This window comes from Tinamus guttatus, unplaced genomic scaffold, assembly GCF_059628265.1.
Source record: "Tinamus guttatus ecotype Peru unplaced genomic scaffold, ASM5962826v1 Tinamus_guttatus_pri_ptg000215l, whole genome shotgun sequence".
Taxonomy (NCBI): Eukaryota; Metazoa; Chordata; class Aves; order Tinamiformes; family Tinamidae; genus Tinamus; species Tinamus guttatus.
Window position 1 is genome coordinate 1 of NW_028288749.1, and position 23,756 is coordinate 23,756.

The 23,756-nt window shown below is 40.9% G+C and overlaps 1 protein-coding gene across 1 annotated transcript in view; it reads left to right on the forward strand.

Annotated features, from left to right (window-relative positions):
* The first annotated feature begins 7,469 nt into the window (after nt 1-7,469).
* The window catches only part of HMCN1 (hemicentin 1), a 147,076-nt gene continuing 130,789 nt past the window's right edge, over nt 7,470-23,756 (forward strand). Inside the window, exon 1 of the mRNA XM_088524884.1 lies at nt 7,470-7,722. Coding sequence (XP_088381010.1) covers nt 7,470-7,722 — 253 coding nt within the window. The remainder of the gene's footprint in view (nt 7,723-23,756) is intronic.

The window sequence follows — 23,756 nt, forward strand, 5'->3', positions numbered from 1 at the left end:
TATTTAATAATGTGAGAACTATTTAAATCAGCCAACTCTACACAGAAATCAAATAAATTGAGATTGGAACTGTGAGCTAATTCCTTTAACACTTTCATGGGGATGAGGATAGGTAGTGGGAGAGGTGCCATGCGGTTTTCAGCAGGGGCTTAGCCTGTATAGACAGATGCAGGGATTTGGAGTTGCATTTGTTTTTAAACAAAACATGTTCTGAGAGGTCTAAACGGAGCATAGGATATAACCTTGGAGAGCTAAGCACCTATTTACTCATTTTCTTCATTCTTTCTCTTGAGCAAATGGCAAGAATACAGAAACTCAATTGTTTCAGGACTAGTTTAATTTCACAATATGTTACTGAGTAAGACTAGATCCCTTTTAGTACAATTCTGTCACAATATGCCTACAGGGCAGCTCTGTTAATTAGAATACCTTTCTGCCATTAGCTGCTAATACAATGCTGTACCTAAGCTAGTATCTCCTGAGAGGTTAGAAATAGAAGGTGTTTTTATACAGAAGGTATGAAGTGCAATAATTAGGCTCACAGGCTGCACATCTATAGAATGCATTTCAGAGGATAGTTCTGGTATGAGCGGGGAGCTTTTGGATGTTATCTGTTATTTGGGTGTCTAACATTGACTCCAAAACAAACCTAAGTCCATGGCAATGCTCCTTTGTGACTTGAAGTAATTACATTCTCTTTCAGGAGCTTATTTTGGTTGTCAGTCTGGAAATATTGCTGCTTACTTGCACATAAGAGGTTGCAGAACTGTACTGCTATACTAATTCTAAAAGAATTACTGAAAAGATTATGGATTATAATGTGGTATACATTTAGGAGATATGAAAAGTCCATTGTGCATAAGTCAAAACTGTTAGTTAGACAGTAACTAAACAACCTAGAACTACTAAAAATGCTAGATTGTCTCAGGTGGAATTAATTAAACTAATGTATCATATCTGGGCCAGTTTTCAAAAAGTATGTTCTAAATAAATCTTAAAATTTTCTCTAAAAGTAAAAAGTACACTCACTTTTTGCATTTTCATATCAGTAGATCTGCCTACCAAATAAATTTACTTTACAGAGCATTTCATTTAGAAGATTAAATACGTTTGAAATGAACATAAGATTAGTATGTTTAAAACATTTGGTTTATAGGAATACACACACACTGTGTGTGTATGTAGTTGTCTTTATAATGTAAAGCTGTTTTCAACGTTGGATGTTAAAACATAATTTCATATAGTTTTGCCTTTACTGAAAATAAAAGCTTTATACTTTTTGTAATCTGTTTTCAAGACCCATTCTATTCTGATTTACCAATAGAGGGAGATAGTGTTCTTGAAACTCAAAGCAAACCTGTTGGTTACTTCTGTAGTACAAGGTGACCGTCTAATTGTTTCTAGACTCTCTGTAAAATCCCGACATGATTAATAGACTGTTTTGAAGTTTTTTGAGAATAAAATAACTGTCAATGGTAAAGTTTTGAGAATAACTTTAGAATAAGGCTGTAAGAGTTCTGCAAAAAAATCCTGCATTCTTGCAATGAGCAATAACTCAAGTGGTAAAAGCAGTAACCATTGTAACAATTTATCTGTTTAGTTACATCTACACATCGATTCCTCTATATATGTAATTTGATGGAAGTGTCTTGAGTGCAATTTAATATATATACATGGGCATGACTTGGAGAAGCTGAATAGCTGACTTGGAAACCAATTCTCCTCATCAGTATAGGAGATGTGTACCATAATACTGCATGCCTCCCATGTGCTAGTCCCTGGGGAGCTGTGGTGAAACAGCCCAGCAGTACGCTATAGAAACCTAACTCCTATGTTACTGGAAAAGTTCTTTCAAAAAGGACCTTCAGACAACAATACTGATATTCTTTCAAATATCCTGCCTCAAAAGTTTAAACTAAAACTGGGGAGAGATCTGCAAGCAAAACAGTAGGCACACACGATTGCACAGGACTATTACCATACAGGTGACAATCATTAGTCTAAATGCAAACATTTGCTCTGCAATGTCTCTATCTGAACTGGTCACCCCTGTCTCAGTGTATAATCAGTGTATTAAGTCCCACCTGTATTGATCTGATCTCCATAGACTGGAAAAGGAGTTTAGGGTGCCTAGACTAGAAATCCACAGATACTAAAATTTTATATGTGATGAAGACTATGCTGTCTTATGTGTGCACTATAGTTAACATATGGTGACAAATGAGCTTTGTATCATCATACTGCTCTGTGCAAAAATACTTCTAAAGTATGGAACATGCACATTAATTTTTGTATAGTAAATTTTAAATATTCAGGTTCAGGATTCAGATTCAGGATCTCTTAGTGAAGAGCTGCAGCTGAATGTGACTTTCATGCCATGGTTCTTTCATTTTCAGTGTATGACATTATTGACATTGTTTCAGAAGGAAATACATTCCCTGTCTTATTAGATATTTAATATTTTCAAATTGTGCTGTAATGTAGTTTAAAAGCTAGTACTGTCTGCAGTAGCTGTTCAGACATGCTGTAGATATTTCCAAATATCTACAGCAGAAATTTGACAGAAATTTTGTGGTAGAATTTTGATTGAAATTAAAAAAACAATTTATTGTGCACGCAATCTCTTTTTAGTCAAGAGAATGTCAGTGAAACATGTTGCAAATAATGATTCAAAACTGTATTATTTGGTGATAGAAACTAAGCTCTAAAGCCTTTTGAAAGGGACTAGCAATCATAAAGTTTTACTGAAATAGAGACTATTTTCACCTTCAAGGCTATTTTGACAGCAAATAAGAGGTGTTTTGAATTTTGCTGGCATTTGTCTCAGAAAATTGCAAACATTCATGGCAGAAACAGTGCTAGGAAAACTTGCAGTACAGAGAATGATGATTAAGTAGTGCAGTGAAATTTAGAACTGAGTTCACTTGCTATTTCTGCTACAGATTTTCTGTTAAATTGGACAACTTATTTAGCCATTCTCTGCTTTCATTCCTGATTTATAAGATGGGAGCTAGGGAGCCCAGGATCAGAGACTTTGTAGGGACACGTCAAATGGTGATGCATGTGCACTATGTGTTCAGAAGTGCTTAGGCAATAGCATGGAGGGGAAGGGTTGCTAAAGAAATCATAACTGTCTTTTCCACTAAGTACAGACCCTAAGTTTTGATTATGCTCTTCTCCATTATCATTTTTAAGACACAGGGAAGCAGCAGAGTGGATTCTAGTTTTACCCTTGTCTTGATACAGTATTTTATTAATAAAAGCAGCAGACCTGCTTCTGAGCCAGAAATAAAACTCTTAGACCCTGACTTTTACCTCTATGCCTTGATCACAGGATGAACTGTTTTATAAAACAAATGTTTTATAACCCAAAGCAAAGTGATTTCATCTTGCGCATGAGAGATGATGATTCAATGTTATAGCGGGGTGAAAGAGTCTCTTGGCTCACACACATGGTTTATCAAACAAACTACTCCAGTTGCCACAGCTACTTAGTGCTTGTGTCCAGCTCTTTCTCCATTATGTGAACTTTTGAGATGTGTTGAATTGTGAATCAAACTGACAGTTGTATTTAGGCAGACTTCTGTGGAATAGAGAAAGAAGAGGGAAAATTGCAGAAGATTAGCTCTGTGTGCCTTCTAGGTTCTTGAAATGTAAAGCACATGGCATCTTTAGAATGTCTAACTTTTGTAGCCTTTACATCAGGTTTCTACCGCCTAGAAATATTTGCAGAATGCACAGAGTGGGTAGCATTCACGTGTATGCTCTAATAGTGCTGCGAAATATTAATCACCAAAGCCACAGTTAAACATCAAGTATTAGTGGGCTCATGATGCAGGCTGAGGTTATGAAAAAAGGGGCAACCATAAGATACTGCAAGATGAGAATTCAGTTAGACATTATAGGTATGAATGGTTCTAAACAATTCGGGGTGCAGATTTCTTTTTGAGCCATTTCTTCTTTGCCAATATCTGAAGCGTAGGAGTGTGGAATACAGCCCGTAGCTCGATTTCGGATCTAAACAGAGCTAGGTTTTCAAAAGAGGATCAAAAACCCACAAATTCTTCAAATCAGGTTAATTGACGGCCCATCATATCCTGCAGAGGGGTGATCATGCTGGCACCTTGGGGTTTATTTTCTTAACAGTGACAGATCATTTCTAGTCAAATGGATTTTGGAGAAAGGCTAGAACATACGACCCTTCTGAAGATTGAGAAGCCATAAGGCAAACAAGTATTAAACACATGCCATTTTTATATTAAGTGCTAGGTGTTTGTATTGTTGGCAAAGGTAGTGTGTCTTATAGGAGGATGTGAACTTACTGTGTTTCAACTAGTGTGATTTTACCTGTTGTTTAAGGAGTCATCAAACCTGCTGGATATACTGTCTCTATAACTGTCTCTAGCAATACCCTGACCAACAGAGAGGCAAGATGAGTGCAAAGAACACATAGCCTTCATGTGAGGCCAGCTGCATGGCTAAAAGGAAAAAAAGTGTCACCAGCTGGGAAAGGTCAGTGTTTATCACGTTGGGATTTGAACCCTCACATCACAATGACATTTAGACAACACCATCTTCCCACAAGAAGCAGTTTCTTGTTTCCTACTATTTTCATTGTCTTTATAAATGAACGTCAAGTTTTTTTCCATACATAACCAAAGATTAATTAAGTAGTCCTTTATGTTTTCTTCTCCTTGTTTATCTTTCATTGCAGATCAGCTAGCAGGAGTTTGAGCTACCTGCCTTACCTGCTTTCAGGCTCCTCAGCATACCTGCTAATTTCTGTTGGAGCATTCCTTTTGTAGAATGGGAATTTTAACCCTATCCCTCCCAAGTGCAGCACAGCTCCTTCCTACAAACTACTTCAAAACACAGAATTTGAGACCACAAACATTATGTTATATTGAATTTTAGAGTAATGAATTATGTATCTCATGTGTATGACTAGCATATTTATACATAAAATACAAAGACAAGACAAAAGATTGGATAAGGAAACAAAATCTGGACTCTTTGTGAACTGGAGACTACTTAATATACTTTGCATATACTTCTCACAGACAGAACCATAGCCAGATGCCTAAAGCAAGCAGCAAGAATTCCCTCCTTTTCCAAAACAATTAATCCAGGCCAAACAAAGGAAAAAGAAAAAAAAAAAGGCTTTGAGGAGGAGTGGGAACAATGGAGCTGAGCTTTTAAAGTGTATGTAGTTTCAGAGGGAATTTTGTCAAATGTCTGTGACAAAATAGTTCAAAGTATTTGGTCTACGTGCAGAGTTTATTGAGCAGAATAGAGATTTTGTGGGAAAAGAATTGTAGCAGATGTGGCCTGCTGAGCGTGGTCCATGGGATCTGTGCACAAGAAGCTGTTTTGATATCAGTAGTTCGTAGTGTAATTAGAGAGCAGCATCAGCTTTAAAAACAATCATTTTAATATTTTCCTTCAGAAGGAGCTTCAGATTTTTAAGTAGCTTCTTGTTTATGAATGGAATGCTGTGGACTTTACCAAAACCAGCCAGTCTTTCTTCATCAGCTGCTTGGATAGTGATGATTCTCAGCTGCAAACTACAAAATGGAGCAGACTCAGACATAGGCCTTAGGGATGATAAGTACAGTGTACAAAATATGTGCTTTACAGATTTGAGGCAAGCTAGGGAGAGAGAAGTTAAATGGCTTAATCCTCTGCTCCACCAGGTCTAATAACTTACAGCCATTCAAGACAAACATATAGCCAGTTAGCAATCCAGTAACTGCTTGCTGGTTACTTTATTCATACTCAGTATGAGACTGTGGTAAGAAGGAATTTGACCATCAGGTCCAAATCCACTGAATTCTTCTGTGCTACCAATCTGCATTAACAGAATAAATTCTAGCCCTAAAACAGGCATGAAAAGATTATCAAGGTTAGCTGTATTACCAAAGCTCCAGCCCAGAAACAAGTGACTAAACTCACTTCATACAAAAGAGATGGTAGGGAAAATCATGAAGGTTTCCCCAGTAGATGACTCCTTGACAAAACTGAAAAAATAATTTAACTGGAGAAAAAATAAAATAAAAAAGATTTTTCTCTTGGAACAGGCCTTTCTTGCTGCAGTTTTCAAAGGCCTGATGTGAATAATAGCGATAAGGCATCAAAACTTTCTGTTTTATAGTGGAAAGTGTTAGGCAACCAAAATAAACACCAGTTTGCACTGTAAATTTACTTTTATTTATGTCATGCCTTAAAATCTTCATGAAACAATAACTTTCTAGACACACAACAGTATGTGTTTGAGGAGGCTATTTTTATAAGACACTACCTTGTTTGTTGATTTTTGCTTGTTTATATCTAAAGAAAAATAATTAAAGACAGAAATATCATGATGACTTTCTTTGTGAGGAAAAATGCAACAGGAAACCATGTTCAGAAAGGACTGAGAGAACCCCTAAATCCAAATGCTCTGTGTTTGTAAGGCACCCTCCTGTTTTATGGCTTGAGCACCTCTCTACTCACATGATACATGAGTATTTTGACAAACCTGGTCTGAGTTTTCTGCTTGCAAAATTACAGATGAGGGAAGTTTTCCACAGCTTGGAGTTTATGGCGAGCACTCCGCACAGCTCCGGTTTTGTGCTTTCTTCTCATGACATCAGCGCTGAAGGGGAAAAAGAATGTAAACATCTGTTTTGTATAATTCGCTTCCAGTCTTATAACTTGATTAGGATAAGCGAATGTTTTTACGTAATTAATTTTCCAGTCGCAGTATGACGGTTCTGAGTGCACCAGACTTAAGATGAAGTAAAACAAGGGGGAAACTAAGGACATTCTGCCTCATTTTCCAGTTTTCCTCATAGCACCAATTAAAGCTAAGGCTGTTTGCCTCATTCACATGCCTAATCCCACTGAAAGGAGATGATTTTCCTATTGGTGTTTAAAAAACGATGCGCTCCGGCTCGCTCCCCTCACGTTCAGCGCTGGTGCAGGCAGGTTTGCGATTGCACATCCCAAACCGACAGTTGGGAGTTTCAAAAGGTTTTTTCCCAACGTGCGGATGTGGCCGCAACTTGAAACAACTAAGTAAAAGCATAAATAACAACAACAAAGAACACCTTTTAGTCTTCCCGCGCCCGCGCAGCGAGGTGAAAATACCACAGGTGGGACCGGAGCTTCAGGCAACATCCCCCTTCCCCCCGCCTCCCGCTACTCGCCCCGCCCCGCCCCGCCCCACCCGGCTACCGTTAACGGCCGTTAACGGCCACCCCGCAGGGGGCCCCTGAGGTGGGCGCCGGGGGGTCGCGGCGGCCAATGGGAGCGCGCGGGCGGGCGCGGCGGTGCCGGCGCTCGCGGTCGCCGCCAGTCGCGGCATGGCCGGGAGGCGGGAGCCGCCGTCCCGCTAGCGAAGCCGGGCGGCCTCCCTGCCCACGTCGCCCCCGCCGCCTCTGCGGGTCTCGGCGGGGGTCGCGGGCGCTCTTGGGGCGACGTCGCCAGCCATGGGCTGCCCGAGCTGCGCCCCGGCGCTGCTGCTCCTGCTGCTCTCGTGCCCTTGTGCCGCCTCGCCGGGCTCCAGCGCCGGGAACGTCCCCGACGGCGCCTCCACCCTCGCCTTCGTCTTCGACGTGACCGGCTCCATGTACGACGACCTGGTGCAGGTCATCGAGGGCGCGTCGAAGATTCTGGAGACCTCCCTGAGGAGACCCAAGCGGCCGCTCCACAACTTCGCGCTGGTGCCCTTCCACGACCCGGGTAAGGCACGGAGCCTCTCTCCAGCGTGACCGAGGGCCCTGAGCTGCTCAAAAAGCACCAAGAGGAGATCTTTTTTTTTCCTCTCAAGGTTGTTTGTAGGAAGGGTTCAGTTCCCTGCAGTCCCGGGGGGTTGAGGTATAAACGTTTTTGTGCCATGTCTTGTTCATGCTTTCCACGGGGCATCTCTTCTCTGTGGTAGCTTGATGGCAGCTCTATGCTTCTGCCTTTTCTGCCTTTCAGCAGCAGAACTTTTAAAAAATCAGATAAGCTGAGGTAACTTTTCTTTAAAATACTCCATCAATACCACCTAGTAGTTTTGGGGGGCTTTAAATAGCTCTGAAAAGGTAAGTTGCCTCTGTGATTTTTCTGCTGTGGAGGACACATGTACTAGAAATTAGTGGGGTTTTTTTGTTGTTTTTTTTTTCTTTTTTTTTCTTTTTTCTTTTTTTTTTTTTTAAAAAAAACATGTTCTTCTATGGAAGCAATTTAACTTACACAATATCATCACACTTTTGCCTGAGTTTTGTTGTTGACTGTTTAAGCTTTTCATACTTTTTTTTTTTTTTCTTTTTTAAGTTTGGGTTCTTCCTCCTCTCTCTCATTCTACCACTCTACCTCTTTCTTTCCGCTGTGCATCCTGTGTTCCTGTCTTTCAGCATCTGTTTTCTATTCCTTTTCTATGCCTTTCTTCCTCTTCCCTTGTCAAGGATCTTTTAGTGACTTGACAAGGAAATAGGAACAGGATGCTTCAAGCTAGTGATGTGTGCTTTACTATGCAGTATTTTTTTTTCTTTTAAAAAAAAGGGGGGGGGGAAAGAGGAGGGGAAGATGCAAAAAAAAAAAAATCCTTGCAAATACCTTTCTGGATCTAGTTTCCATGGAATATTTTGGAATGTGGCATTTTAGAAATCAGTCCATACAATTTTACCCTTTGCAGGATATCATCAGTGAAAACAGACCTCTCTCTCCCCACCTCAGTTATTTCTTCCTGCAAAGTATTTATTTGCTATTGATAGAATCATCTTAAATCCTTTACTTGAAAAATCAATGAAAACCTTGTCTTTGCAAGTTTTGCTATTTAGTTATCCATGATTGTGTATATATGTTGTTACTGCTAGGAGTCCATCAGTGTACTGTTAACAAAAAGGAATTTTTACCCATTTCTTTTGTTTCTTGTTTTTATATTTGATGTTAATTTTGTTCTCCTGTGCTCCTCCCCTCCCTCCCCTCGCCCCTACCTTTCTAATGGTTTATGAAACAAATGCTTATGTGACTTAAAAGACTATAAGGCCACAGAAGTCAGCAAGGGAAAAAGGGTTTTGGACAGGTGTAAGCACTGAGCTGTTTTATATCTTTTTAAAAAACCAATCTGGTATTTTCTGTCCCATTACTTTCCAAGGAGAACTTAGCATGATAAGGTAGTGTTTTTTTGTTTTATTTATTTTCTCTTTTTAATCTATTTATGTATTTTTCCTCTCTCCTCATTGAAATGTTTCCTTATGAGCATTGATAGTTCTCTTTTCAGAATATCTTGGGCACCTGCATGAACCTGGAAAGCATGCGAGTGATTTTTGCATGGAACAACTTTAGGTTGCAAGTTTGTGTGGTTGGTACTTTGTCCTCTGCTTTTTTGCATCCTTGATATAATGAATTTACAGCTCTCATATTACTAATACTTTTAATGCTTAGCTTTCATTACAAGTTAATTTCAAATCCCTTGTTTCAATAGCTACTTTTTCCCCCCCATCCTACATGTGTTCTCTTATTCTTTTTGCTTGTTTGTTTTTTCCCCCCCTCTTTTCCATTCTCCCTGAACCTCGTGTTCACTGGCTTTCTGAATTTTCTTGCTTTTGTTGCAGACTGATTCTTTTAATCATACTTTTTTGCATCGCCTTTTTTTTTTTTTTTTTTTTAGTCTCTACATATGCAATTAGCATTCAATTAGCATCCACTACTACCTTCCTCCCCTGATTCAGACTTTTTTGCCCCACTACTCAGAGTTGTGGTTTCCTTGCCTCCTCCCCCTTTCCTCCCTTTTCACTGGAGACCCCTTTCCTTGGCAAATGTTAGATTTCGTCACACAGAATAACTGAAACCCAGGCCTGCAGAGTTCTGGCCTAAGCAATTAAGAACCCCTGGCGAATGTAAATTATGTATCCTGTTACATAACTTGATATGGAAGCCCCTGCCCAGCCAGAAGGGGTGGGTCATAGTAGGTCATAGTGTGATGGGTAATTTGCTATTGTCTTAAAGCAATTCGAAAGTGGAGAATGCATAATATTAAACCTTATTTTGTCTTAGATTATTAGAATTATTTCTGTATTTTAATGTAAATATTGGTAGTAAATAGTATAGTCTGCTGTTCGGAGTTTTAGGGATGTAGCAGCTCAGAGCACTGGTCGGAATCTTGCATTTGGTGATGACCCAAGGTAGGTACTTCAAAAGAAAATGCAAGCAATACTGTCGTGACCAACTTTTCAATATCTCTTTTGCATCTGGAGAAAAGTGCATTTCCTCAAAACTCTACAAAAATTGCTGTTTGGCTTGGATTTCACAGTGTCCCACTCATTTACTTTGGCCTAGTGTTGTTCTCTTTGAAGTCTGTTTAGCTAAGTTGATGAGCATAATGTTTTTTTCTCAAGTTGTCTGATTATTTGCGCAACAGATTGTTTTTCAAAATAGAGCTTTCTACAGCTGCACAGATGTATTTTCTTTATATTTTTGTGAGGCAAATGGAACTCTGCTAGGAGTGCAGCATGTATTTGGAGCTCAGCATCAAGGAGCTTCTCTGTGCATAAAACTATCCAGATATACTCTTGTGTAACTATAGTTATAACTAGATTATCCTTATGATTTAAATTTTATGATAATTTAGCTTTTAATTTCTCTGGCTTTGTAACTTCTGTTGCACAGTGTGCAATGAACTTGAGTACCGTATAGAAAATCAGAGTTTTTTGAAGATGGGAGTGTATTTTTCAAAATCGTATGATAGTTTGTCCTGGGAGAGGCTTGATATCACCACAAGGAACATCAGAATCATAGATAATTGGAATTATTTGAAATCCTACTGTGTTCTGCTAGACCGTATTATTTTCAGAGTGCTGTCTGTCAGTGCTGCACTATGTTACAAAGACAAGTTGTAGTCTTTAGTGGTAGCTTTGAAATCAATATTATCACTATCACAGTGATGTTTTGCTCAGGCTATAGTATTTTGGTAAAACAGAAGTGACTGACAAGTATGTTTTGTTGTATTAAGCCTGAGTTTTTGGTGTAGATCAGAATTATGGCTTCCAAAAGAATTAAAGGATGGACTTCACGTTCTGTCACCACCATGTTATCCTGTGGTATGCTGAGCTTCCATTTTGGAAAAGCCTTTTGTTCTGCATTCCTCTTCATGTGTGTGCATGTGCAACACTTCCAGCAGATTACAGGGATTTTTCAGCTGTGTTTTTTCCAGTGCCTAAATATGATCACAGAAATTTCATAGATGGTGAAAAGGGTATTGAAAAAGAAGCTGCTTGCAAGACTGTCTTCAATTGGAAAATTGACAAAATAATTAATTAAGGAGGGTTGGCGTAGGGAAACTTAAATTGGATCTAAAGCTTAAGATCAATGAATGCTTTTGTAGCTGTGTGTAGAGGGTTCTGATCTTGTGCTAACTCCTATTGTATTCTGTGGTAACCAAACTGGACTCGGAATGTCTTTATTTAGCATCTGTGGCCAGCCTTTCTATTTTTATTTTATACCATTAAGGAATTTTGGAAAGGAAAACAAGCCTAAGAGGACAAATTCATCCCCGGTATTATTCTGTAAAACTAATGGAATTATACCAGTAATAACTTTGACCCTGCATGATTTCATCTTTTTTTTCTTTTTATATCAAGCATTCCTTTTGTGTGAGTGACTATTTTAAAATATTAATTCCAATAATTTTAATTATAAGGAAAATGAAGAGAATATAGCTTATGTAGCATAATATGCTGCGTATTTTTAGGTAACCCACTTCTGTAAATGCAGTCATTTTAATGGACTATCTAGAGTTCAAATAGTGTGTGGGTTTTTTTTTTTTTTTTCCCTCCATGGAAAGGTAACATAGAGGAAACAATCTGACTCTTTACCCAGCCTCCTTCATCTTGGAGTGAAGTCCAGTCAGAACTGGAAGGTTTTGGTAAACCTGAATGAAGCTGCAACTCTTTGTTGTACCTCAGATTGTGCATGCAAGGATATGTGCAGTAACGTTTTGTTTGTGGGCTTTAATTTTCCTTGGAACTTGAAAGCAGTTACAGTAATAAACAGTGCGGACTTCCTAACATACAGATTTGTTAATGATCAGCTTGTCTACAAAACTCCAGTCTTAGCATTGTGTATTTTCCCTACAAATCAAATAAGCAGTATATTGTCTATTGCAAATAAGCAGTGTATTGCAAGAAATAGGAGAACATTAATAATGCTACTGTTCATGTGGGGAAATAATTATTTTACTTGACGCATTAGGGTCACAAAGCAAATGTGTAGAAGAACTGGAAATGCACTGTTTCTCCCCTCAATCCTACTCCCTTTTTTTCTGAAAGCAAAGCTCCAGTTACATAATGGAGTAATGGTACATGGTCATTTTTAACATACTACCCTACTTAGTTAGGTTGCTGGGCCACATACTAGCATGGAACAAGTTGAGAAGGCACTGAGAGGCTTGCCTTTCTTATGTTTAAGAAGTCTAATATGTTTCTAGAAGAGGAACAGAAAGGATTAAAATATTTCATGCTTTGGAAATAAAAAGTATTATAGTTGATCCAGATGTGGAATAAAGGGAGAAGGAAAGCTGTATGCAGGAATGGAAAAGTGTAGCCCTTCCTTGACATATTAACTGCTGTCTTGAAAAAGACATTTGAAAGTGATGAGGAATAGACTATTCTCTAGGCATAACAATAAAGCACCCACCTTTGCTCAGCTGAAACTTTTCCTGTTTTTAATTCAGACCTTTGAGGTTGCCTGGCCAACTCTTCAAATATAAGCCAACAACTCATGTCTTTGTGTATCTACAGATAAACAGCATTGACTTTCACAACCAGTAGTTTTCTCATGCAAAATTTGTCTAGTAGTGTGGAATAACTCATTGGAAAAAAACTTAACTTTTGTGCTCTCCATTGTCACTTGTGTACTTTGGCCTCAGAATTTGCTTTGTGGTTAATGAGTGTCTATTAAAATTTTAAAACCGTGTCTGAATGTATATAGATAAGTCGTACGAAACCTTTTTCCATTTAGGAAATTCAAGTTGAATTGTCTGCCTTCCTCCTCTGAAGAAGGAGGAAGAGGTCATTTTCTACCCTCTGTTTATTTTAGCTGAGGATATAAATGTTCCAATATTCAGTTTTACTAAAGAACAGGAACATTAGTGGGGTGAGACAGTATGGCAGTAGATTCCAAGTAGGGAGCAGAGGTTTAACTGAAATGGAATATTTTGCACTGATACTTGAGTTCGCTAGCACAGCAGTACAAAAGTACAGTTTGAACCAAGGATGGGGCAGTACCAGAAAAGTTTGGGAGAAACACACCTAACATCAGTCTGTGCTATGTTCTGTGAATTCAGTGTGTTCAGATGCCCACTAAGAGAAGACTTGGTAGGTTCTGAGTAGTCTTGCTTGTCTTTGGAAAGTAGCTCTTCCTCTCCACATTTGGAACACCACATAACCTTCTGCAGTAGGCAAAACTATAGCTATATAGTATTTGAACCGATTATTGGATTGGCAAGGAGGTATGAACTGCTTGCAGATGAGTTTCCTGTGAGCAGATGTTTTCAAAACACTGTGTAGGTGTCAAAATCCAATATTATTTGCAGGAAGCAAAGAGAAGACTTGTCCCAGATCTGTCTGGTGAGTATAAGTGCCTCAGTGAAAATAGTTCTCTCCATGCAGTTTAAATACTCTTGTTTTCAGAGATATGTGGGTTTCATGTTATTCCTCACAGCTAAAGTGAAAAAATGTGCTCACTTAACAAATCTGTTTTTAATGTTCTAGTGCAGTAGTTCTAATGATGCATCGCAAAATGTCAGGTTAAAGTTGTCCTAACTAATTCTTCAAATAAGCTTTTGTTTTTAGTGGTGTAAAAAATTTTGAAAATACTATTTGTGTATTTGCTTGTGTAAGTTTTCGGATTTGATCAATTTTTAACTTACTATTTCTGTCACTATCTATGCATGAAAGTGCACTTTTAAGTTCAGGCCTACATTTCTCTTGTTCAAAGCTTAGAAGATATGATACAAACTTACAAGTGTTCAGTGTCAACTTAGTATGTAGGAAGATAAGCTATAACAAGAACTTGGTGTAACAACTACCAGTTGATTTTTTTTTTTTATATAACTTTGAATGTCATTTTTACTTATTCTCCTACCATTGATAGTTTCACCAGGAAATACTCAGTTTAGTTAGGGTCCTACATATGCCTTCCTTGTTGTTGTCATTGTTACTACTAAATTATTCAAATTAATCATTGATTGATAAGTAACTTAGTTTCCAATTCTCAAATCTTTTTCACACGGGAATGTACTATTACCCCTGTTTTGCAGGAAGATAAAATTGGGATTTCCTTTTCCAGGGAAAGGCTGATAGTGCCTCAAATAATTCGTAATGCAATGTAGAAGAGATTGAAATGTCTTAAAGCAATATATGAAACTCCTGCCTACTGAATTTGCCTGGAGTTATTAGTCATCCCTGATTTTGTTTTGCTATCTTCAGCTCAAACAAGTGACCATTATATAAAGAATCCTCTAGCTTATTAGCCATGTATTCCAATGTTGTTCTAGCCCCCAAATAATGTTGCTGATTTTGCAAATGGGGCTTGCTATCTAGAAGGGTACATCTGTGCTCCATAATTTCTGGAGTTTAGATAGAGGGCACTTCTCATGGGCAAAGTGCCTTACATACTGTTGCTTGGCAGGCGGTGGTAAAGCACCATGCTTTAAATATTCAACATGCAACAAAATAGCAAATAATTGCACAAACTTCTACATTCCCTTTTGAACACAGGGTTTTTATAACATGAAAACCTTCTGTCGGTTGCCATAGAATCTTTACATTAATGTTACTGCTTCCACGCACTGTGGCTTATAATCAGGATCCTACTCTCTCACTTCCAGATATAATAGATTTTCTTATAAATCACTTAACTGCTCTCATCTTCGCTGAACACTACTCAATAGAAAAATGTAGACATTGTGGAGGGATCGTATATCCTGCTGAGAATGGAATGTACTGATTGATCTCAAATAGAAATCAGCCAATACTGAGCCAGATTAAAGAATTGTGAAACTTATGCCTTTTAAACTGGTAAAATAGTAAACTCATTAAAAGTAGCTGGCACAACATATCTGATGGTGTTTTGAATTATCCAAGCAGTTTATAGAAGGGGAGGAGGAGGCCTGTTGAAGCTTTTTTTTTTTTTTTTTTTTTTTTGGAGGGGGGTCTGTCTGGGACAGTTATGTTAAGTACTACTCCTTTTGTGTAAAATGGCGTCACTCTCACCGGATATATTAATGTCTGATAAAATAGTGAATATAGATTAAAACAGCCTAAGAGCTGAATTTAGTAGCTTTCTCTTTTATTCTCCCTCTCCCCTTCTTCCCTTCTCCCCTTAGCAAGCAGCTTGTGTTTCCACAGAAAGTCATATATAGAAAGCCAAATTAATCCTGGTTTTGACAATAATTACTTAACAGTAGGCAGCTTTGGCTACAAGTCTTGGTGAGAGCTCTGTGGAATGGAAATGGAAGAAAAAATTCTGATGTATGCTTGTATTGAATTGCTTTAAGCTCCCGCAAATCAAATTTCTAAAGGTTTATAAAAAACAGAAATTTGATGCAGATCCTCAAGTGCTTTTAAGCTATGAATAAAGCAATCTGCATCCCTCCCAGAGATTTAGATATTCTGCCTCTTATTGTCTGCAGACAACAGTTGTTTCATGAGAATACATAGGAATGAAATGAGCCAGAAGGCATAAACACTGTATTGCTTTTTTCTCTTTAAGAAGTTCGGTGTAAGATTGATTTTTTTTTTTTTTTTTTTGATTATATGTAGAGGGGAAAATGACAAAGGCGATTACAATTTAAACAAGTATTGACAATTAACCACAGAATATTTGCCTCTCAAAATGCTGGTCTCACTACTTTAAAGCAGAAATGCTGGAATTCAACTATAAAACCAGTGCTTTCTGTGGTGTGAATTACTAGTGAATGCCTTTGCTGAAGAGGGAAACTTGAATTTTCACAGAATAATGAAGAAAAAAAAATCAAAAAGTGAAGGCAGCTTAAACTGGGACTCTGTGGTCCCTAATCCTTATGCTACTTTATCATCTAGCAGTAAAAGTTTGATCTGGATCAGGTGTGGGGATGTGTTCGCGTTCTGTTTGAAAGCTCTGTTTGCGTGATACAGAACATATGCTGGACTGTACATTAACAGGAGGATAAATGCTGTTAGTTCTTATGTAGTGGCGTGAAGTGATGGTGCTCGAAGCAGCCTGCTGGTACCAATTGAACTTCAAGCTTCCTTGAACAACTGTGGAAAAAAATGAGTTTACATTTGATCAGTGCTTTATGTTGTGTGTCTGGGACATTTTTCATCCTGTAGTATCCAGGTTTTAGAAACCTCATGGGTATATTTATGTTATGCGAACTGCAAGTGTGATTAACAAGCCTGTTTCTGGTCTGTGCTTTCCACTTCTCCGTTTGTGTACTGGAAGCTGCTTGGAAATTCTACTAACTGGAGCAGGTTTTATTCAGTTGGGTGAGCTCTGGATAAACTGGATTCTAGAGTGTGGAAAAGGGGCAGGTACTTCATTTAGTTAACTGCTTTTTTTTGTTTTGTTTAGCCTTTTTTGTGTAGTAAGTTGTTGTGGTGTTTTTTGTGTGTGGGTTTTTTTTTTTTTTTTTTTTTTTTTTTTTGGAATGTAGCCTAAGGAATGATAGGAACCTTCTAGGCATGAAAAACCCTTGGAGACCAGTTGGTGTACAATCTCCAATTAGTGATTTTGTTTGTGGCCTATGCTGTTGGACTTTGGTTTTGAAGGAGACACACACAGCTCAAAAAAAAAAAAAACCTGGGAACATATGTTTCTCAGTCTGCAAATGGCAAAACAATTTCTCTGTTGAAAAAGATTGGAGTTACTTGATTGCCTCACCCTTCTTTGATAATGAGCAGTTTGTTAGAAAGAATATGATTAATGAAATGTGCCATGAGCTGACTGCTTCATATACTCTACTCCTGCCAGGAAAAATGTATGAGTGACATTGTTGAATATGATTCAATTTTAATAACTATTGCCATTTTTAAGCATTTTTTGTTTGAGATGTGTTGCTGTTAAATCCTTCAGTGCCACGGAGGCACCGATATGTAGACCGGACCCCTCATCCAGAGAGGTCTGCTGCTTGCCTGGGGCCAAAATAAAGGATGTCACAGAAAGGCTCCCAAGAATTGTTCATGAGTCTGACTATTATCCTCTACTATTGATTCATGTGGGTGCTAATGATGCCATGGGGAAAATGAGGGACGTCAAGCAAGACTTCAGAGCCCTAGGGATGGCCATCAAAGGTACAGGTGCCCAGGTGGTGTTCTCCTCCATTCTGCCAACGAGGGGAATGGACTCAAGGAGGAGAAGGCGGATATGGCAGCTTAACAACTGGCTGCGCCGCTGGGCCTGGCAACAGGGTTTTGGCTTCTATGACCATGGGTCTCTGTTTGATGACCAACAGCTAGTGGGGAATGATGGGACTCATCTTAGCAAGAGGGGCACACGTCTCTTTGCAAAAAGGCTGGCCAACCTGGTTAGGAGGGCTTTAAACTAGGCAAGAAGGGGGAAGGGGAGTGGCACACTGACGCGGCAAGCAGTACCGCACAGCCCAGGTCAGATGGCGGCCAGCGGGAGTATGGTAGTGGGGAAGTGAGGATAGGAAATGATCCCGGAGTGTCCTCTTTCACCCCTCCTGGGAAACCTGTGGCCTCTGTTGCTTCCCTGAAATGCCTGTATACCAATGCGCGAAGCATGGGGAATAAGCAGGATGAACTGGAGATCTGTGTGCGGTCCCAGCGTCATGATCTCATCGGAATCACAGAGACGTGGTGGGATAGCTCGCACGACTGGAGCGCTGCCATGGAAGGCTATGTGCTCTTTAGGAAGGACAGGCTGGGAAGGCGAGGTGGTGGAGTTGCTCTTTATGTGAGAGAGCAACTGGAATGCATGGAGCTCAACCTGGGAGTCGAGGATGAGCGAGTTGAGAGCTTGTGGGTAAGGATTAGAGGGCAGGCTAATGTGGGAGACACTGTGGTGGGTGTCTGCTACAGGCCACCTGACCAAGACGAGGAGGTTGATGAGGCCTTCTATAGGCAGCTGGATGTTGCCTCACGGTCACAGGCCCTGGTTCTCATGGGGGACTTCAACTACCCCGACATCACCTGGGAGGACAACACAGCCAGGCATAAGCAGTCCTGGAGGTTCCTGCAGAGCATCGACGATGACTTTTTGACGCAGGTTGTGGAGGAGCCGACGAGGAGAGGTGGGCTACTGGACCTCATGCTATCAAATAGGGAGGGCCTAGTAGGAGATGTGAAGGTGGGGGGTAGCCTCGGGTGCAGTGACCATGAGTTGGTGGAGTTCAGGATTCAACGAGGAGGAGGCAGGGCTGTAAGTAGCCTTGCGACGATGGACTTCAGGAGGGCCAACTTTAGCCTCTTCAGAGACCTCCTCGGTAGAATCCCATGGGCTAGTGCTCTAGAAGGCAGGGGGGCCCAAGAGAGCTGGTTAGTTTTCAAGCGGCACTTCCTCCACGTCCAGCAACAGTGCATCCCTGTGTGTAGGAAGGGAGGCAGAGGGGGCAGGAGACCTGCGGGAGCTTGTGGCAATGCTCAAGCAGAAGGCAGCGGTATACAGAATGTGGAAAAAAGGACAGGTCCCCTGGGAGAAATACAGGAACATAGTCAGGGAGTGCAGAGATGCGACAAGGAAAGCTAAGGCACGTCTGGAAGGTAAGCTGGCAAGGGACGTTAAAAATAACAAAAAAAATTTCTTCAAATACATTAACAGCAAAAGGAAGATCAGGGAAAATGTGGGTCCGCTGGAGGACGGGATGGGCACCTTGGTTACAAATAACACAGAAAAAGCAGAGTTGCTCAATGCCTTCTTTGCTTCGGTGTTTACCAAGGGCAGCCCTTTAGAGCCCCAGGCCCTAGAGACAAGAGAAGAAGCTGGTGGAGGGGAAGACTTGCCCTGGGTAGAGGAAGATTGGGTCAGAGAGCACCTAAGGAACCTCGATACCCACAAATCCATGGGCCCTGATGGGATGCACCCCAGAGTGCTGCGGGAGCTGGCAGATGCCATAGCTAAGCCGCTCTCCATCATCTTTGAAAGATCCTGGAGAACGGGGGAGGTGCTGGAAGACTGGAAGAAGACGACTGTCACGCCAGTCTTCAAAAAAGGCAAGAAGGAGGACCCAGGCAACTACAGGCCAGTCAGCCTCACCTCCGTCCCCGGAAAAGTGATGGAACGGCTCCTACTGGCCGTTGTCTCCAGGCACATGGAGGACAAGAAGGTGCTCAAGAGTAGTCAGCATGGATTCACCAAGGGGAAATCTTGCCTGACTAACCTGATAGCCTTCTATGATGAAATGACCAGCTGGATAGACGAGGGGAGAGCGGTGGATGTCGTCTATCTCGACTTCACCAAGGCTTTTGACACCATCCCTCACAACATCCTCCTGGGCAAGCTCCGGAAGTGTGGGATAGATGAGTGGACAGTGAGGTGGATTAGGAACTGGCTGGATGGCAGGGCCCAGAGAGTGGTGATCAGCGGTGCAGAGTCTAGTTGGAGGCCTGTGGCTAGTGGGGTCCCCCAGGGGTCAGTCCTTGGTCCAGTCCTGTTCAATTTATTCATCAATGACCTGGATGAAGGCACAGAGTGCTCCCTCAGCAAGTTTGCTGATGATACCAAACTGGGAGGAGTAGCCGATACCCCAGAGGGCTGTGCTGCCATCCAGAGGGACCTGGACAGACTGGACAACTGGGCGGTGAAAAACCTCATGCAATTCAACAAGGCCAAGTGCAAGGTCCTGCACCTGGGGAGGAATAACCCCAGACACCAGTACAGGCTGGGGACCGACCTTGTGGAGAGCAGCTCTGCAGAGAAAGACCTGGGTGTCATGGTGGACGATAAGTTGACCATGAGGCAGCAGTGTGCCCTCGTGGCCAAGAAGGCCAGTGGAATCCTGGGCTGCATTAAGAAGAGCATCTCCAGCAGGTCGAGGGAGGTGATCCTGCCCCTCTACTCAGCCCTGGTGAGGCCGCATCTGGAGTATTGTGTCCAGTTCTGGGCTCCACAGTACAAGAGGGATGTGGAGCTGCTGGAGAGAGTCCAGTGCAGGGCCACAAGGATGATCAGGGGCCTGGAACATCTGCCCTATGAGGAGAGGCTGAGGGAGCTGGGCCTGTTCAGCCTGGAGAAGAGAAGGCTGAGAGGGGATCTAATCAGTGTATATAAATACCTCAAGGGAGGGAGTGCAGAGGACGGGGATGGTCTCTTTTCAATGGTGGCCACTGATAGGACTAGAGGAAATGGCCGGAAACTGAAACATCAAAAATTCCATAGGAACTTAAGGAAAAATTTCTTAACAGTGAGGGTGACAGAGCACTGGAACAGGCTGCCCAGAGAGGTTGTGGAGTCTCCTTCTCTGGAGATCTTCAAAACCCGCTTGGATGCAGTCCTGTGCCACGTGCTCTAGGTGACCCTGCGTATGCAGGGGGGTTGGACTAGATGATCTCTAGAGGTCCCTTCCAACCCTAAGCATTCTATGATTCTATGATTCAGTTATGCCTATTGTAAATTCATATTCTGCCATTGTTAAGCTCTAGGTCCACATTTTCCATTTTATGTTGGAATGGGTCATGCATGCATCTCCTTGTGTGTGCCCATTACACTCCTCTTGCAGCGTTTTGAAGAACACGTACCATCTCTTTTAAGCTGATTACATTTGTGAGCCGAGTTTTTTTTTTTTTTTTTTTGGTGCCGTACTAGGAACACAAGGACTCTGTATTCATGAAGCATTTCAATGGGATCGTGTTAGGTCTCAGAGTTGGAGGACAGGATTAGTCCTATCATGCTTTAGTCTGCGGAGCCTTAGTTAGAAGAGTAACTCCCTAAAGGCTCCTCTAACTCGCAAAAATGGGGCATCTTTACAAAGCAATTCATTATTTTTAACATATGAAATGTGCTCTGGAGGTTTCATTTGCTTTCCCTTGCTGCAGAAGGGGTCAAAGTTAATTCAGCTGAGACCGTGAATTTGGGATGGATGAAGTAATTTAGCAGGAAAGAAGTCAAGTGAGGGACTTTCTGCTCTCTATTTGCCTTGTGCACTTGGACTGACTGTCCAAATAACAGTCCCTGAGACTTGTTTTATACTGTTTATCCTCTTACCAAGTGTTCACATGAGCTTAGCCTGCATGCACTGGGGCTAAGTTGTGTCACCCCACTGTGACATAGGAGAGTTCTTCCCAAGCTATGCAGAGGCTGGCATCTGACCCATGTCCCGTGGCTTGCAGTGTCACCACCCTAGACATGCTGAAGAACTACTACTGGTAGGGCATTTTGAGCTAAATCTGAGCTAAGTTTTCCCAAAGGGAGCTCAGCAGGGAGCTTTAAAAGAAATTGAGCTTCGTGAAGGCAGATACCTAGTGATGTGGCTACTGTAGGGCAGCACTGATGCCCTGTGCACACCTTGTTTGCCCTCACTTGGAGTTGTCAACAGAGCTTGAATATTGGCTGTTGTAACCTAGATGCTTTCTGTATAATCCAAAGGAGTCATGCTGGCAGCAATATGGGGCTGATAATCTCTGTGAGGATAAGCCACAAATAAGAGGTGTGATGCACACAGTTATTGTGCATTACAAATGTGAACAGGCTGTATGTATTTATGAATATATACTAACTTACTATGCTATGCCTTGTGTACTCTTCCATCTTGTTTTTCTTCATCATGTTCGGTATTCTCCAAAAAGAAACTGTGTGCAGTTTTCCAGCTCTACTCATATTGTAGCACTCTCCTAAAATATACTTAACCACAGCTTTAAGTTTGTGAACATTGTTGGTAGGATCTATGCATATTTGACAATTACGTGTTCCCAGACACATGCCAAAAAGCTGCATACATCCTGTGCAATGAAAGATAATTGGAAGTGTTGAATTTATTTTCCTTAATATACCCCTATTAAGGTCTCTTAAGGGTCTCATCTCTTCTCTGGAATAATGGTTTCCTTACCATATGCTCCTGATAATATAAAAGATAGTGTTTGACATTAGGTGACAATCAAGCATATAAGTGTTCAGAGTCTGTATATAATATAGGGGGACTCTCAAACTTGAGTATGCCAGTAGTGTGTAGAGAGAATTTAAGACTATTCTTTAGAGGTGTCCGCAGGAGCAGACTCTTGTGGAAAACGGCTGGCCTCCTTATGAATTGAGTGTTGCAGAGTCATTTACTGAATTAAAGCTGAAAGGGAGTTAGCTTTTTCCCTCTTCTTTTTATTTTAGTGCTTCAGTATTTTCACAGGAGCTATAATGCTTCCTTCCTCGGCAGTTTTTCCAGTCATAAGGCTACAAGATATGAAGACAGGTTTTAAACACAATTTTATGTAGCCTGATGTAGCCAAATTCCCAGTATCAACAGAGTTACTGTAGGGTGCATTATAGTCAATGGGGCTCCTCTGCAATCACACTGGTATGCAATTAGATGTAACTGAAAGCAGAAGGGAACTCCAGGTTTGCAGACTGGAAAATCCCTGAAGTACAGTGAGTGGGGGTAGACTTGTATAATTAAATGAAAACGAAGGAATGTCTTGTGTTGCTATAGTCCCAGCAAAATGTCTGGGGCTGTTTGCTCAGGATAGCAGCTCTAATCTGTGACCATAGGTTATTGCTGGATTCCTGCCATCTTGTTTAAATTAGATTCATAGCCCAGAGGAGGGGGGGTGTAAGCAGGAAGCCATTGTAATTTTCAAGCTTTGGACACTAGTGTATTTTCATGAGCTGAAGTTAAGTGTCCCTGGGGATGCTGAATATCACTGAAACATTTCCTGCGTTCTCTTAAGCTGTACAGTGGTATGTCCGAGTCTGTTTTCCAAAGGACAAAGCTTTTTGTTTAGTTAGAGAGGTCTTGCTGTAGTTCACTGAACTAGTCTGCTTTCGCACTGAGTTACAGAGGAATAAGCAAAGTTCTGCAGAAAAAATCAAGTTAACTGCCTCAAAACATGTTTGTCCTTTATTAGCTAAACTCTCAGAGACTTAGACTTCACAGCTGACTTGTCAGAGCTACCATTTTAGTCTCTAAACAAGTAATATGGTTAGGTAGGTGTGTGGCTTTAGGTAAAGCTGCAATAGCTGGGGCATCTAGCAAGAGAGACAAGGTCTGCAAAATGCAAGTAGTCTTTTTTTGGCCTTCTGTTCCTTTTTTTTTGTGTGTGTCACTTAATTTGTATGACACCAAGCACAGTGATAGTCTTGTTTTAATTAGAGATTGTAGCCCTCTTTGCTGGCCATGCAGCAGCCTTCTCAGGCACATGGCACGCGCTTCTCAGTACAACTTTTTTCATTACCTTGGAGAACACCGTGTTTTAGGCAGTGATGTTTCTGCTCCTCTTGTAATGATCTGTTACCTAATATCCAAATCTTGTTGTCTTAGGGCATTTTAGGCTCTTTAGGTGGCTTACTCCTGAGTCAGTTTTGTGTGCTAACCACAAACCCACAACTTGCTTATTTGCACTGAAATACTTCTTTTTTTTTTTTTCTTTCCATTTTCTTTCCTAATCTTTCATATCTTTTAATCTTGCACTCTGCCTTCTGCCCTTCCCTTTCTCACAATTTCCATTGGCTCTTTTCCCTGAGAGATTCAGTGTCTCCTCTCAGTACTCCCCTATTTCATCTCAGGTTTTCTTGGCAGTCTAGTGTATCTTATGCATATACAGACTGGATCCTGATGGTGAAATGTGTTGCTGCTAAAAGCAGCATGT